At 41.8% G+C, this 15,005-nt stretch overlaps 1 protein-coding gene across 6 annotated transcripts in view; it reads left to right on the top strand.

The window, feature by feature from the left end:
• The first annotated feature begins 9,021 nt into the window (after positions 1-9,021).
• RBM33 (RNA binding motif protein 33) overlaps positions 9,022-15,005 on the top strand; it is an 86,677-nt gene continuing 80,693 nt past the window's right edge. For all 6 annotated transcript variants that reach the window (XM_065731546.1, XM_065731547.1, XM_065731548.1 and 3 more), the window contains exon 1: positions 9,022-9,215. Coding sequence is in view for 5 of the 6 variants with exons in the window: in XM_065731547.1 (XP_065587619.1) it covers positions 9,188-9,215 (28 nt within the window). In the remaining variant the exon portion in view is untranslated. The remainder of the gene's footprint in view (positions 9,216-15,005) is intronic.

Genomic DNA, 15,005 nt, shown 5'->3' with positions numbered 1-15,005 from the left:
CAGAGAGAGGGAGAGCAAACATTTCTGACTGGGGCAGCTCCCGCCAGAGTGTGATTTCAAGGAACAAAAATCCCTTTTTATAATATACCATTCAAATATATGAAAGCAAAATAATTCTGTGTGGATAGACATATAATTGAAGGAGGTTGACTTTGTTCACTCGTTAGGAAAGGACAGAATAGCAGAGTGCCCAACAGCAGCACTCAGATAAAATCTTTTCTGAGTGAAATAAGCATGAGGTATGCAGTGGGAAAGTTGTTCTGCTGAAGCTTGTGGATGCAGTACTGTTGGCTGCTTTGGAGTGTGAGCCATCGGAGACCTGCATCAGGGGCTAGCAGGCGTGGGAGGCTACACAAAGGTGTATAGAAGTGAGGGACCATGCAGATGGCTTTCTCTGAGTCAGGAAGCTCACCCAGATTTCAAAATTGCAACTAACTAAATGAAAAGACAGTAGAAAAAATGCTCACAAGGCAATTACTGAAGAGTATTTGGAGCAAGAAAGAATAATCCCAGCTCCGCAGCTGGGATTTCAGATCTAAGCAAATACCTGAGTCTTTAGCTGTGTACACATTTTAATTCACACCTTTTCACTCACTTATTGCTTCTGTACTAGATACTTCTAGAAAAGAGAATCGATTGCCCATAAAGGGTGTCAGATTGTCAACAATGGCAATGAAATCCTCTGGCTACTGAACAAACAGGCTGGGAGCAGCACTACGAACTTCCACTCACTGCCTAGGCAATTTGCCTCTTGTGTAACCTGGAGGGTCTCATTATAACTGGTACTTGGTCGTGGCTTGAATTGCTCCAAGCACTTCTAATACAATCTGATCCCTTCAGACCCTGCTTTACTGCCCCTGCTCAAGCATGAGGAATTCAAGCTGGAACAGGTGCAGGGCAGGATGATTAATACAATCTGGGAACAGGGAGTCTTTCACAAGCAGAGCTGCCAACACTATCAATTTATGTGGTAGACAACTGCTTTGGGCAGTAACCTACCAAATTCCCAGTATCTGGCAGCTCTGATTCTTGGATGCTTGCAAATGCAGGAGAATTTCACAGAGCCTTCAAAAAGCAACTTGACATGGAATGAGCAGTGGGGCTGATATGTCCCAGGTCCCTGAAGTGTATAGAGTTAATATGTGTTCGTCACTTAGAGACTCATAGAACTATATGGTGGCATCTTGTTTTACAGAGCTTAGTAAAGTCTGACTGCTCTCTGTGCATACATTGGGATGGGAAGAAAAAGGGCTGGGAAGAAGGAAATGCCACTTAGGCTAAAAGATTATGCCAGCAAATAAGCACAAACAAGTATGGATTGGCCTAGGATTCAGTCACCCTGTAAGATATTGCATGTTGCATCATGGCATTCCTGAAAGAGAGGGGGAGATAACAACCTTGCTGCTTTAAAACAATCTTAAACATTTATGAAAGAATTACATAAAGAAGTGTCTGTAACATTAGGCGTTAAATCTGCTAAGTCCAAAGATCCTGTCCTTCTTCATCCATGCAGTAGACTGTTGGTGCCTTTATATAAACCGTATCTCTTTTCTCCGGCAATCTCTCTGTGCTCTTACTGGGCATCAGCATTAGTATAACTATGTGTTTCCCACTGCTTTTATCTTATTTCAATTGTCTTTTCTTTGCATCTCTTTTTTTGTCTTCTGCTTATTATGACTTCAAATTACAAATGTAAGAGACGAGAGATCTTGGCATCATTTAGCTAAGTTGACAACATGATCATTGAAAAACTGTCTTGAAATTAAAAGGCTCTATCCCCAATTTTCTTCTCTCACACAACCCCTATTTTTTTTCCAAATTTTAAAACATAATCATAATGGAAATTATAGCAATGAATGAATCTCTTTTGTGGCCATGGTATCATGGAGTCACAGGAAAATCTCCTGTACATCAGAGGCTAAATTTCCAGTTCAGCCCTGAACTGGATGTGGGTACGCTGCAAATAACAACTATCCAAAGCCTATTCATTCATCCAGTGAAGGCCACAGGTAACATTCATTCTTGCTCAAGCTTACCTTATAAAAGTCTATCTGAATCCTTCATACTAAGCCATGAAGAAAAAACAACAACCTAGAACTTATAAAGAAGGTCTTTTCAATTAACAATTTAGAAACAGGGGAAGGCACCTTATGTACCTTTTCCTTATCTTTCAGATAAAGACCTCTTGGGTAAGCTTGGTAAATCCTTATCTGTTAGATAAAGGACCACTATGATGGACCTTATCGCTTAATTAAATCCTCGTACTAAGTACAATGAAGTCAATAATTTGTTATACAAGATAGCACTTCAAACTGTGCCTGCATTGGATAATGCATCTCTATCGGTTCCCTGTACCACAGCATGCTGTAATGGGTCATGATCCATAGCCTGCTCCTGGGCAGCAAGGAACTCATTATGAAAAAGGTGCCAAGCTTAGGTTGGACAGGCTGTGATAAATAAATCTGTGGGATTGATTAGATAAACTAAAGTCCCAGGATGAAAGTGATTTGATATGTAGGGCCTAAGTCTGTCCACATTTCTTACAAGTAAATTAGTTGAATGTGAAAGATCTGTGAATTTTGGCCCAAGTAAAATATCAATGATCACTAAAATGAAAATATATAATTGAATTTAATTGTGAAGATATTGTGAATTTCATGGAATAAACTGAGTTACCAGAAAAGCACATGATAAAATCTAAGTTCTGACCACCATTTTACTTTCATGTCACTCAGTGCATTTACATCCACATGTATCAGGATGAAAAAATAAACTAGTGAGTAATAACTACAGCAACTCTCACCAAGTATCATACCAGCAATTTCCAAGAAGTCAAATACATTTGCAAAAAGAAGATTAATACACATAATGCTTCATTTCACTAATTGGCTTATTGATAGCATGCTAGAGTTTCTGAGTTCTATTGGCAACAATTATTTTGAATATATGGATATGGATATTTTATGAATATATGGGTAATCCATAAAATGAAGTGTATTCTATCTATATGCCTCTGATCAGCTCTGTTAAAGCCTAAAACCATTACCCACTAAGTCCAGAAAGACAAAAGTGATTTGATTCTGCAATATGCGCTGAAGCTCGGCTAGTCAGGAGTCTTTTTCTGGGGAATGAGGCATGCTTGAGACTTGAAATCTGCTACAGTGTATAGTGTCACTCATCCCTATCAAAACATAGCCAGGACTTTTTCCCCTTCACTTATATTGAGACAAATCTCTCATAGTTCAGATTCATCATTCAGCCCATATAAAGCAAACTGAGGAGGATCACACAGCTAGCTGAAATTAGGCATCTAACTTTGGACAGCTGAAGCTGCAGAATATTTAGCCTTTTCTTAGGAGGAACTCCTAAGGATCCTTTGGGCATGCAACTGAGGCAGTGCTGTGACAATTATGTCTTTCCATGAATGATGGGACACTGAGATTCTTGGGTGCTCAGTATGACAAAGATCAAGATGTGGATCTTGTTCATACTGAAGACGATGACAGTTTTGAAGTGTTAAATTTTTTTTTTTATATCAGTGATATGCTCAGTGTTAACCAGAGACAACTCCTTGAGATAAGTAACCATAAAACCACTATGTATTATGCCAGCCAAATCGACCCTGTTAGGGCTATTCTATAAACTCAGTGACTCCAGGCATTTAGAGGGTTCACTACAATTACACCACAGTTTCATAAAGCTGAAGGCAACAAAAACTGCTTCCAGGAACCACTGGTATCAAGGCCAGTCTAAATACACTGTGAGTTGCTAGAGTTGTATGCAGGAGGGCTCGGATTTCACAGCTGGGTACTTCCAGCAAATTGCACTCTTTTCTATGCATAGTCCCTAAGGATTTATCCTTAAATGCATAGATCCAGCTCTTGTATGTCTGGCAAACTCCTACTGTATGCTTGCCAATTTTTAAAGGGCAAAGAATCAACAGCTGATAGTTTATGCCAGAAACCAGCAATGATCCAAATTCATCCCTTGTGTAATTCTGGAAAAGCCAGTAGAGTTCCACGGAAGAAGTTGTTGGCTTAACAAAGTAAATTTTCCCTGACATTTGAGGAATACAGAGTATCAATTAAAGTAGAACTAATTATTGCTACTATTATTTGCATTGCAGTAGTTCCCAGAGGCCCTTAACAGGATTATAGCCTTCTGGTATGAGGAGTTTTCAGGAATGTAAACTGTGATTGGGAAGTTAATGTATGACAGCTAATATTTGGTACCCGTGCATAAAGTGTCCGAGTTTGAAAGCGCTACACAGAGCACAGGGCTTTGCTCATGGGTATGGGCCACAAGAGACTGATCCTCTAATGCTTCTTGTGCCTGGGGTTTGCCTGAAGTCATCATACGTCTCATTAGTCTGTAAAGAGTGATACAGGCCAGCTTGTGTCCAGAGGAAGAAAGCCCTTCCTCCAACTCAGCACTTGGGCAAGGCCAGTGATCACAGAATCATAGAATATCCCCAAGTTAGAAGAGACCCATAAGAGTCATTCAGTTTGACCCCTGGCTCCGCATAGAACCACCCCAAAATCAGATCATATGATTGACAGCATTGTCCAAAAGCTCCTTCAACTCTGGCAGCTTGGGGCTATGCCCACTGCCCTGGGGAGCCTGTTCCATGTCCACTACCCTCTGATGAAGAACCTCTTCTGATAACCAACCTGAACCTCTCTGATGCTTTATACGGGCTCCTCATTAAGAAACCACCAGAAACACTTTTAACCATCACTTGTTCTGATGAGTCATTCATGGGGTACAGATTCCTTTGCCTAAGAATGACACCTTATACATTTCCACTTTATTTCCACTGAGTCATTCTTGAAATGAAGCATTGCCCTACATCTGTCAGCTTGACTTGGCCTCACCTGCTGCCTCTAACACCACTTTCTTGTTGCAGACCTTTGTTTTGTGAAGTTCACAGGACTTCTAGGGTCCAGACCGAAAAAATACACAAATAAAATCCTGTCATACATTTTACATCTGGGCTCCTCTGTAGTTTCTTGACTTCTTTTGTCTAGTTGACTAAAAATACTGTAAATGCTGGGGTCCAGAACAGCACACAGAATCCAAAGCTACAGCTGGACCCTCCTCCTGCAGCTGCAGATGTCCAGCTCCACCTTCTCTTTTGATTCCCAGAGAATCAGCCAAGAGACACATATTACACATATGTCATGCTGAGTTAAATTTGTGGCTGCACTTGCATATCTGGAGGCCAGCATTGCTTCACTCCCCTTTGCCTTGCTCACTGATTACTGTTATGCCTTCTAGACTGTAATGTATATCCTTCAGCCTGGGCTGGTGCTGGTGATAATTTATATGTTTTGTACTCTGCTTCAACAGTGCACTCATTCTGTTGGGATTTTGATCTTTGGTGGCTTTCTAGAGACTTCACATAGTACACATTAATAACACAGTTGACAGACACACTGCTTGTTAGGACCATTTCTCAGCACACAAGGATGTCCATTCTCCACCCAGCAGCTGTTTCAGAGGTCCCTGGCTCATGCTGCTCTGAAGAAATCATAACTGAAATAAGATGCATCAAGTAGGTTGCAGACAACAAGGTAGATGAACTGCACCAGGTGGATAAATAAGTAACAAGAAGAGGGAATGGAAACGATGAAAATTACAGTGATAAGGACAGATGATCTACATGAACATATTCCGAAGTCTGAAGCTATGGTTAGTTTGGAGATGTATTTTCCATACAAATGTCTTCTATTCAAAATTAATCACAATTTTTCTCATATTTCCATTATTTTAATTCTCATGCTATTCTCACTCATGAAGACATCTATTTGTCCTCCCTATTTCCTCTTCTGCCTTGTGCTTATGTGGAATATGCTCAGAGGAAAGACATATTCCACCTGTGTATATCTTTTAAGAGGCACTGCAGTCTCAGAACTGCTGCCTTTATCAACAGGATCAGGGGTATGTATAATAGAGTGAATTCACTTTTACACACCTGATTTGTACCCTTTAAGCCATGGACATCCAACCTTTTGTCTTGCCTGGGCCACACTGAGTGAGAAGAAACTCTTTTGGGCTGCACAGGAGATGTGTAGTACAGTTAATATACAAAAGTAACAAAACTTCTTTTATTCCTCTATCAGTCTGAGTGGAACTGGAATGAAAGCTCATGAAGAGACTACTGTGGTGAAAGAGAAACCAGAAAGACATTTTCTCTAAGGAGTTAGCAGCCATTTACTGTTGATAACACTGTTCTTACTTTCTTTACATGGTTTAATGGAGTTAAACTTGGAATCCTGCTTCGCTGGATTTCTGAACTATGGATTTCAACCACTTCAGTGTGCATGCGAAAAATAAATAACAATCTGAGCAAAAAAGAAAACCTACCTAAACAGATAATAAGTTAATGTGAATATTAAACAGATGAGCTACTGAGTATTTAGAAAGAAAAAAAAAGTTAAAATCCAAAACAAGCACAAATAAAACTGAGTGACATTGCAGTGGGAACAGTACCTTTACATATATATTCCTTTTCTTTCTTAAAATTTACAAATCATAAGAAAAAAAATAGCTTAGCAGTATTCTGCCCAGTTTATAAAGGGAAGTCTGCTTCAGCAGATGGAAGGTGAGCTGCCCCAGTAATGCAGCAAGTCAGAGCAGAGCCAGGGTTAAAGGTGTCTTGAGTTATTGCTCAGCTGTTTACTTAATCCCATTGTAAAACAAGCTGTAGGATTCCCAGTCACAGACAGAATTGCTTTGGAAGACATGCGGACAAATATATTTTTTTGTTTAACTTTCAGAAATATTTAATAAACAGGTGATTGGTTCAGACTGAGTCATTTTAATTCATGAGTTTTAAACTTCCAGATGCTGACAAGTCTGTTAACCTCTTGTTTACAGAAAGAACTTGGGCATACTTGCATTTTGCATCACAGGTGAGGTAGTATTGTGTGGAAGTAAAAATTATCATTGAGAATACAGAGCAGTTATGGTACCTGGAATTTGAAAACTCACAGAAAGGAAAGTCCTGAGTGAGGGTGAATACAGCCACTGCACTTGTTTCTGCCATTGTAGTTTGGGTCCCTGTTCCAGACCTGCTTAAGTTCACGCATTCAGAAGCAGACACTTTTCTTTGTACCAGAATTGTACACAATGACTGAAGGGCCTAAGTTCTAACGGATTGACAGTGAATTATCCTGTTAATCCCCTTTGATACTGAGTAGGCGTGTTAAGCATATGCAAAGAAATATATGGTTACTTGATTTGCATTTGGACTGATAGTCACAAAAAGTCACATCGGCTATTAAAATAAGCACAAATAATGAAAATTGAATGCCTATCAAATATACTCTTACATACCTAAATGCCACTCAGGTGCTCACTGTACATACCATGTACATTTAATACTTCATTTCCCACCCTCAGCAAAAAAGAATGCAGATATTTATGATGAGAGCTGTGAATTGTAACAATCTGCTGCTGAGACTGACTGATTCTCACCCCACACATTTTTTTCCTGAAACCTTTAAAGGGACTACAGAACTCCCTTCTGCGACGGGAAATCCTTTTGTGTTAACAGATACTCAAAAGAAAGATGGATAACAAGATGTGATGGCTGAAATCCACCTCCCCTCCCTTCCCCCCCACCCCCGGAACTTTTTTACCACTGGTAGTAGTAGGATTCACATTTTACCTTCTGCCTTCATGTGAGGCAATTAGAGCTGGACAGATGGACTATGTATTAAGTTACAAGCTCTGACCTACTGATGGAGTGTTTCCTAAATTAAAGGAGGAATTTGGCTGTGAGTGTTCAGGAGTCTAAGAAGAATAAATCACTATCTGTACAGTTGTGAAGCAAAGCTAAAAAATGAGACCAATGCAGGGATGAGTCTGCAGGGAGCCTAGAGCAAAGTGGCATGAGAACTTCCCTATTCTCATGGCGTGTCTTTAATCAGATAACATTGATAATTTAAATATTAACATTGTTAATTATTTCCATGAGGACTTGTCCACTTGGGAAAGTTTTGCTTGTTACTTGAACTAGTCTTGCTAAATGAAGCTCCGCTATATTGCTGTAGTTCAGCTTGGGCTTCACAAATATCATAAACTAGGTTTGCTGTCTATCAAGGCACAATTTTATACTTGGTCTGTTCAGAATGCCAGAAGCCCTGCTCCCCTGTTAGAAGGAAAGCTAATATGTGTTAGCTTTCACGGGTTATTTTTTTATGACATCAGTGACCTGATCTGCCCTGTGGCCACAAAATCATTAGGCCCTCTGAAAAGGAGAGGAGGAGTGTATTACTAAGAGGGGAGGGAAATGCTTAGAGAAACAAGTGGTGGAGGACTTCTAGGCTGCAGTGAAATTGGATCTAGCGTGTTATGACATGTTGGATATTTGGAATAATTTCTTCTCAGAAATGAGTGGTGATGCACTGGCACAGGCTGACCATGGACGTGGTGGAGTCACTGTCCCTGGAAGTTTTCAAGAAAAAAAGTGGAGATGTGCCACTGAGAGACACGGGCCAGAGGTAGTGATGGGTTGGTAACTGGACTAGATGATCTTCGATTTTTTCTAACCTTAATATCTCTATGATTCTATGAACTTATTGGAGTATTAACATGCACACAGGAGAGGTCTTGAGCGAAGAAGCAAGATCTGTATGAATGAACAACTCCACTTTACTTAATGCTCATTTCCCCATGCACTTAAAGAGCACCTCAGTATCCTGAGGTGTATCAATACGGGAGGGAAAAGGACTGAGAGAACACTAAGGTGCGCTAACACTTCAGGTTATCCTAAACCCCAACACCAGATACCACGCAGGCGCACTCCTCCCCTCAGCCGCGCACAGCCCAGGCCGCCCCACCTCCCGCACATGCGCACTGCCGCCTCGCTCACCCGGCCATCCGCGCCGGACACTGAGAACACTGCGCGTGCGCAGCGAGTTCCGTCCATGGGCGGTGTTGACCAATCAGCGGCGCCCTCCGCGAGAGGGCGGGGCCGCTCCTCCGCCGTCCCATCATCCACCGCGGGGGCGGCGGCGCCGTCCGCCATGTTGTGGTAGTTTGTTGTTCCCCGGTGCTGACTGCGCGCGAAGGGGCCGCCGTTGTTAGGCGCTGAATTCGAACCCTTCCCTGTTCCCTCCTCTCCCAACCGCTCCCGGGGCCGGCACCGGACGCCGTCGGTAGCTGCGCGCGGCGAGGAGCCATGGCTGCCGCGCTGGGAGGAGGCGCAGGTGGGCACTGCGAGGCCTGCTGCAGCGGGCGCTCGGGGGCGGGGGCTGCGGCCTAGCTGTGGTCAGGGGCCGCGGGGGGGGAGGGGGAGCGGCCGCAGTGTTGGCCTCGCGGGCTCCGTCCATCTCGGGGAGCGGTGACCGCGTGGTGCTGGGGCTGATGGCTCTGCTGGGCCGTGCGGCGGCTGTTGCTTCGTCCCTCAGCGCCGATTAGAACTGCCAGGGGAGGAATGGAGGTGTTGTGGGGGCTGTGTGTGTTTGATTATTGTAGTTTCATTTTCCTTGGTTGTACGTTCGTGTATTTCCGGTGTGCGAGCTGTTGGAAGAGCTGGTTTCTAGTGTCGGCGGTGCTTACGGGTTGTTTCACAGGTGGCTCAGAAGCGGAGCGTCTCACTCGGAGCGTGTAAAGTGAACTCGGTGTCTGGGTGTACCGCTATGCTTCTGTTAGGCTCCTTCCTGCAGCGTGTTAAGTGACGGTGGGATGCAGTGCTGTTCTGATGGGCGCATCAAGCGCGTCCTAAAACGTTTGCTCGAGTGATTTTAAAGACTTAAAAGCTCTTGGGAAATGTTGGCTTGATTCATAAGGATGGAGTGCTCGTGTGCTCTGAGGTCTTCTAGTTGCTTGTTAGTCTGCTGATACAGTTAAGATGGTGATTCTCAAACTTTGGTTCAAATTTACACTCAAAACTAGGACCAGAGCAAACATATTGAACATTATAGTGTAACATAACTACTGTATAGCTGCTGAAATTTTTTCTTAATGTTTAAAATGTAGCTGAAGATTGATGGTAGTAATCTCCTTCAGGAAGGAAGGGATGGTTACAAGGGGAACCAAACAACAAACTCTCACTAAAACTAAGCAAGCAGCACTTGCTGATTGTCTGTCTGATAGCACTGAAACCTTAATAGGTAAAAGCTTCTGCATCTATGCCTGAATGACAGAGGGTAGAGTCCTGGATGTGGTTTGTTTTCTTGGTATTGCACTCTGCTGCATGGACTGATGCAGCTGGACCCTGTGACTGAAACTGAGATGTATACACTCGAACTGGAGAGTGACAGAGACCTGTATATTTTACAGTTCATAAAATACAACTGGGTAACTCAATCAACTGAGGACTAGTGCTAGAAGGCATCACTGCTTATAGCAGGCATATTTGCTTTTAAGTATAGCAACTTTAAATATTTAAATATTTTGAAAAGCCTTAACAAAGAGCTACATTTTTCTGAACGTTATCTCCTTTAAGGTCATCTGAATGATTAGCCTAACCAGACTATCATTTGCTTCTTTTTATTGCTATTTAATTAATTTATTTTTTAACAGAAGCTGAAGCCAAGCAGTAGTTTGTTACATCAAATGCTAGACTTAAGATTTTAGGTCATATAGAATTTACTGTCTAGAACATTGAAGATGGTGATTGTCTCAGACTCAGCTGAAATGAGCTCTGGGAAAGTAGTGTTGCTGGTCCACCCAACTGGCTGTGGAAGATGCTGGAGAGCTGAAGTTTCTCATTGGTGTCCAAACCCATTTGGGAACACAGCTCATGTGGATTTCATTTGAGCCTTTGGCCTTCATTCACTGTTAGATGTGCTTTTGAGGCAAGAAACAATGACACTTAATGTTTTCCAAAGCAAATGTATTATTAATTCCAAGCAGGCATTGGAAATGTCTTTGTGGCTTGGTGGTTTGGGGTTTAAATGCAGTCCTTTTTTAATTTGATTTTTAATTTATTTATGTATTTACTTTATTTTCCTTCAAGGTACTCTTTGTTTCTGGCACTTCATGTCATTATTGGTTCTGTTCTTGCTTATAGCTAGTGACTTGCTTTGCATCATAATAAACATGGAAAGAACACATGAAATCCAGAAGCTGAGGGACATGTTGTGCAATTGCTGTGTTGTGACAAATACTTAATCACTGAATACTTAGGGCTTGTATGAGTAATTGTTTACCAACATGAAGATGATGTGATGTTTGTCCCTAAACACATAACCCGAACTGTGATGTCTCTTCTGCATGTGTTCTCTTGTGCATAAAACAGTAGTATGAATGAATGTGATTTTTGTGATAGGGAGCTTGGCTGTCGTGAGTCTGGATTCATAATGGCCTTCATAACATGTTTGTTTTGCATCACAGGCTCGAGGTCAGGAGTTCCTGTTGACCCTGTAGCTAATCACAACAACAAAAGCACAAGCAGTTTTTGTTCAGTTGATGTTAGTAGTACAGTTATGTTTCCATCCATGTTTCAGACGTGGCTGTTCCTCTTGAAGCTTGCTATTCTCCTGTATCACGTAACAGGAGATGTTGAAATTTGGTATAGGAAAGCAAAAGCTCTGTACTTAAATAGTATTCTCTGTTATTGGAAATCTGGGCTATCCGATACCTGTGTGTTGTGTGAAGTCTTGCAACGAAACATGAAGAAAAATGTTTACCAGATAAGCTGGTAAACTATTCTTAATCTTGCGACTCATCCTTGTAGTGCTGTGAGATTGTCATGTCGAGTGCTTTAAACACAGCACTGGGGAATGGGAGAGATCAAGATGGAAATTATTGTCTTCAGATGTAAGCATAGAGAAGTGGTGTTTTTCCATGTAGGAAATGACTTCAGTTACTTTAAAGGCACTTGGGTAAGCAGCACATGGTATATATTTTTTCTGTTGAGTGTATCTTTATTGTGAGATTCAGCCTTTCCCCATCTTGTTTAGGTTCTGGAGAAATCTTTGATGCTTTTTCAGTGCATAAAAGTAAGTTTGGTATTCCTGGTAGTGAAATACTGATGTGGGCCAAAATAGATTTTGAACTGCGAGGGAGGTTCCATGGGCAGAGGGAGGTTAGTTTACAGAAAGTGTGCAGGTGTTTTTGTAGCAAGAACAACATAGCCATCAGTGTTTTTCCCTGTCTAGAAGTCTCTGGTTGCAGTAATATACTCCCATCTTAGCAACAGTTGCTATGTAGGACTACCTTTTCAGGCTGCATTGGTACCATTTTAAGATATGTGAGAGTTTTGCTCTGCATGTTCTTGCTCATTCACCTCCCACACTTGTGAGACGTTGTGTGGCTTAGGACTTCTATTTTATATGGAAAATGATTAGAGTAAATTTTACTGAAAGGAGGACCAGAGAGTAGGAAACTACCACCAGCACAGCCAAAAGTGAAATGAGGCATGAATGCTGTGGCTTTCTAGTGTGCATGAGCTGTTTTAAAAAAGCAGGGGGAGAAGAAGCAAAAGACCACTACCACCAGAAAGCAAATCTGATCATGTATCATGAAAGGAGAAAATAAGCTGTGCGGCAGCATTCAGCACTGCTTTAGCTGCCCCAGGTGAAGTAGAAGGCAGTCAAACCTTTTTAGTGTAGGGAACAAAGTGTGTTTGGCAGGGCTGACCATAGCCTTGTGAGGCAGGCAGGTCTAACAGCAGCCGAGGTCGGTCACTCTGCTGCATCCTGCAGCTTTTCGGAAGCTTTGAGGACGGTGCTGAAATGATGAAGAACCAAGTTTTGGATTATTTTTATTTTTCTGCATATCCGGTCTTTCCTGCTTTGCCATTCAGGTAATGCTTTCGTTGGTATGTGACAGGTCTTGGTTTTTCCCTTGCAGTACTGCCTGGAAGTTAGAGAGAGGTCTCTGTGTGTAGTGATCTACTGTCAGAATCTTTCAGTTGATGCTGTTAATCTATACAGGCCTTGGTGAACTTTGTCATGAATGCGTTGAGTTGCAGCAAGGAGCCCTAGCTGTTGTGTTAATGTGTCTTGGCAGCAGTTGTAGTGTTCCTTCCGTGGCTGCAGAGATATCACTGCAAGAAAGACAAAGCCTCTTTTACATCCCGCAGTGGGCATTTTCCTGCTTAGAGGCCCTGTGTTCATGCATTCCCCCCTTCCTTTTTTTTTCCTCACCTTCTGCGTAAAACGGAATTATTCAAGCAAGAAAAAGTCCTTTGCTGTTGCACTGTGCCCGTTGCTGAGAGTTAATGTTTTATGAGTACTTAACCATGCTTGACACAAAGATTGACTTTTTCAAGGGGAAACGTCTATACTGGTTATTCAGGTTGTTGTTAACTGTTTTTGCCTGTGTGATTGAAAAATGTAGTTTCAGAAACAAAACCCCAAAGCACTCTGCCAGAGATATGCTGGGTATCACATGGCACTGCATGTGTAAGGCCTTGGTGCCTGTTTCAGTGTTTCCTGTCTCCAGCCACAAATCTGAGTCTGAATGCTATATGCAGATCCATGGCTGTTGTAACCCAATTTTCTGTAGGAGAATTAGGAGCTACTTTGGGTTCTGACGATAATTAATGACACAGTGGTAATAGTTTAATGCTTATTGTCAGTGTCGAATGCCATGGGACAAGTAAGTATGAAGACCAGAGAAGAAAAGCTGTCTCCCCTTGGCTGCTAAGATCCACATGTCATAAGAGATGGGAAATAATGGCAAGGAAGTGATGGGGGTATACATGGAGCAGTTCTTAGATGTTCCACTCACTGCATGTGCACTGACCAGGCATTGCTGAGGTCTTTGGATGTGTCCTGCCACGGGGCACTTGTGAAAATGGCTTTAAAAGAGCATAGTGCAGCTTTGGATTTTGGTAGGAGTTGCTCTTAATAGAATGGGAGAATTTTTGAGAGGTTGGAAGAGATGGAGCAGAGTTGAGGTTTGAGTCATTGGCTGAATGGGGGTCCAGATGTGCACTAGAAATTTGGCAGGAGTTTGTTCTCTTCATTGGAACTAATATTAAGTGGAGGTGCTTTTCTGACAGTAAGATGAAACTATCTAGCCTAGAAAAGTACTGAATTGTGAAGAGTTTTTGCTGTAGAGAAACATCAACAGAGAAGCAGACTTTGGCGTATAGCTTTGTGTGTGTTGTCTAGATTTAAACTTAGCTGAAGTTCAGATCTGTCTGTGCAGGAGCTGTGTGCTGGATTACATCATGGCAGAGCTAAGATCTTGTCTTCAAGTTGTGTTGGTTTATAATGAAGTGCTCTATGCTTCCAGCTGTGGTGTCTGGGATATAAAATCACAGTTTCTTTGCAAGAAAAACAGGCAGATTGTAGAAGGAACATGCTGACTTCTGGGCGATGATTGTTTTTAGTTGACTTAGTCTGTGAGCGCTCCTAATTTGTGTTCCTGCAAACTCAGTACTTCAAGCAACCTTTGGATGTGGTTATATCATAGTGTGGATTACTGCAATTCAAGTGGAAGAGCAGGGGCACTGCAGGATATTTATACCTTTAAAATGGCAATCTACTATGCAATCCCTGCAGCATGGTTGTGAATGATTCTAGGGAAGGCAATGTGGCATTTGTTTTAGGGACCACAAAATGGAATAATTTGGTGTTCAGGAGGAAGATAACTTGTGATTGGATATCTGACTGGCTTTTCCTTATGAGTAGAATAGGAATCGAAGGAGACAGTGATACACGGATGTTTGGGCTGAGAAATGTGAGTTTGTTTCAGTTGTGAAAATGTCATTTAAAATGCAGACATATCTGAAGGCAGTACATGCAGTCAGTGAGAGTTTTTATCTACTGTTGCAAAAGCAGCGAGTTGCCACACATCTTCTATTGCACTGTAATGCATACTGAGCTGTCGTATTTCCAGTTACATGTGATGGATAATTCAGCTCTGGGGACATTATGGAAGCAACAGTATTTATAAAGTTTCAATTTTTAATGTTCTCTTACTTTCTGTTTAATTTATATTGGTCACTAATGCTTGTATTTTGAAGAATTGAATAGATTTGTCACTGCACGTGGTGAATATTCACTAAAGAATGTTGGGACTGAGTTTAAAGAGGGAAG

Source organism: Cyrtonyx montezumae, unplaced genomic scaffold, assembly GCF_038088225.1.
Source record: "Cyrtonyx montezumae isolate F1298 unplaced genomic scaffold, pur_monq_1.0 scaffold_14, whole genome shotgun sequence".
In the NCBI taxonomy this organism is placed as follows: Eukaryota; Metazoa; Chordata; class Aves; order Galliformes; family Odontophoridae; genus Cyrtonyx; species Cyrtonyx montezumae.
The sequence above is the reverse complement of the archived record's forward strand: the minus strand, read 5'-3'. Positions and strand labels throughout refer to the sequence as shown.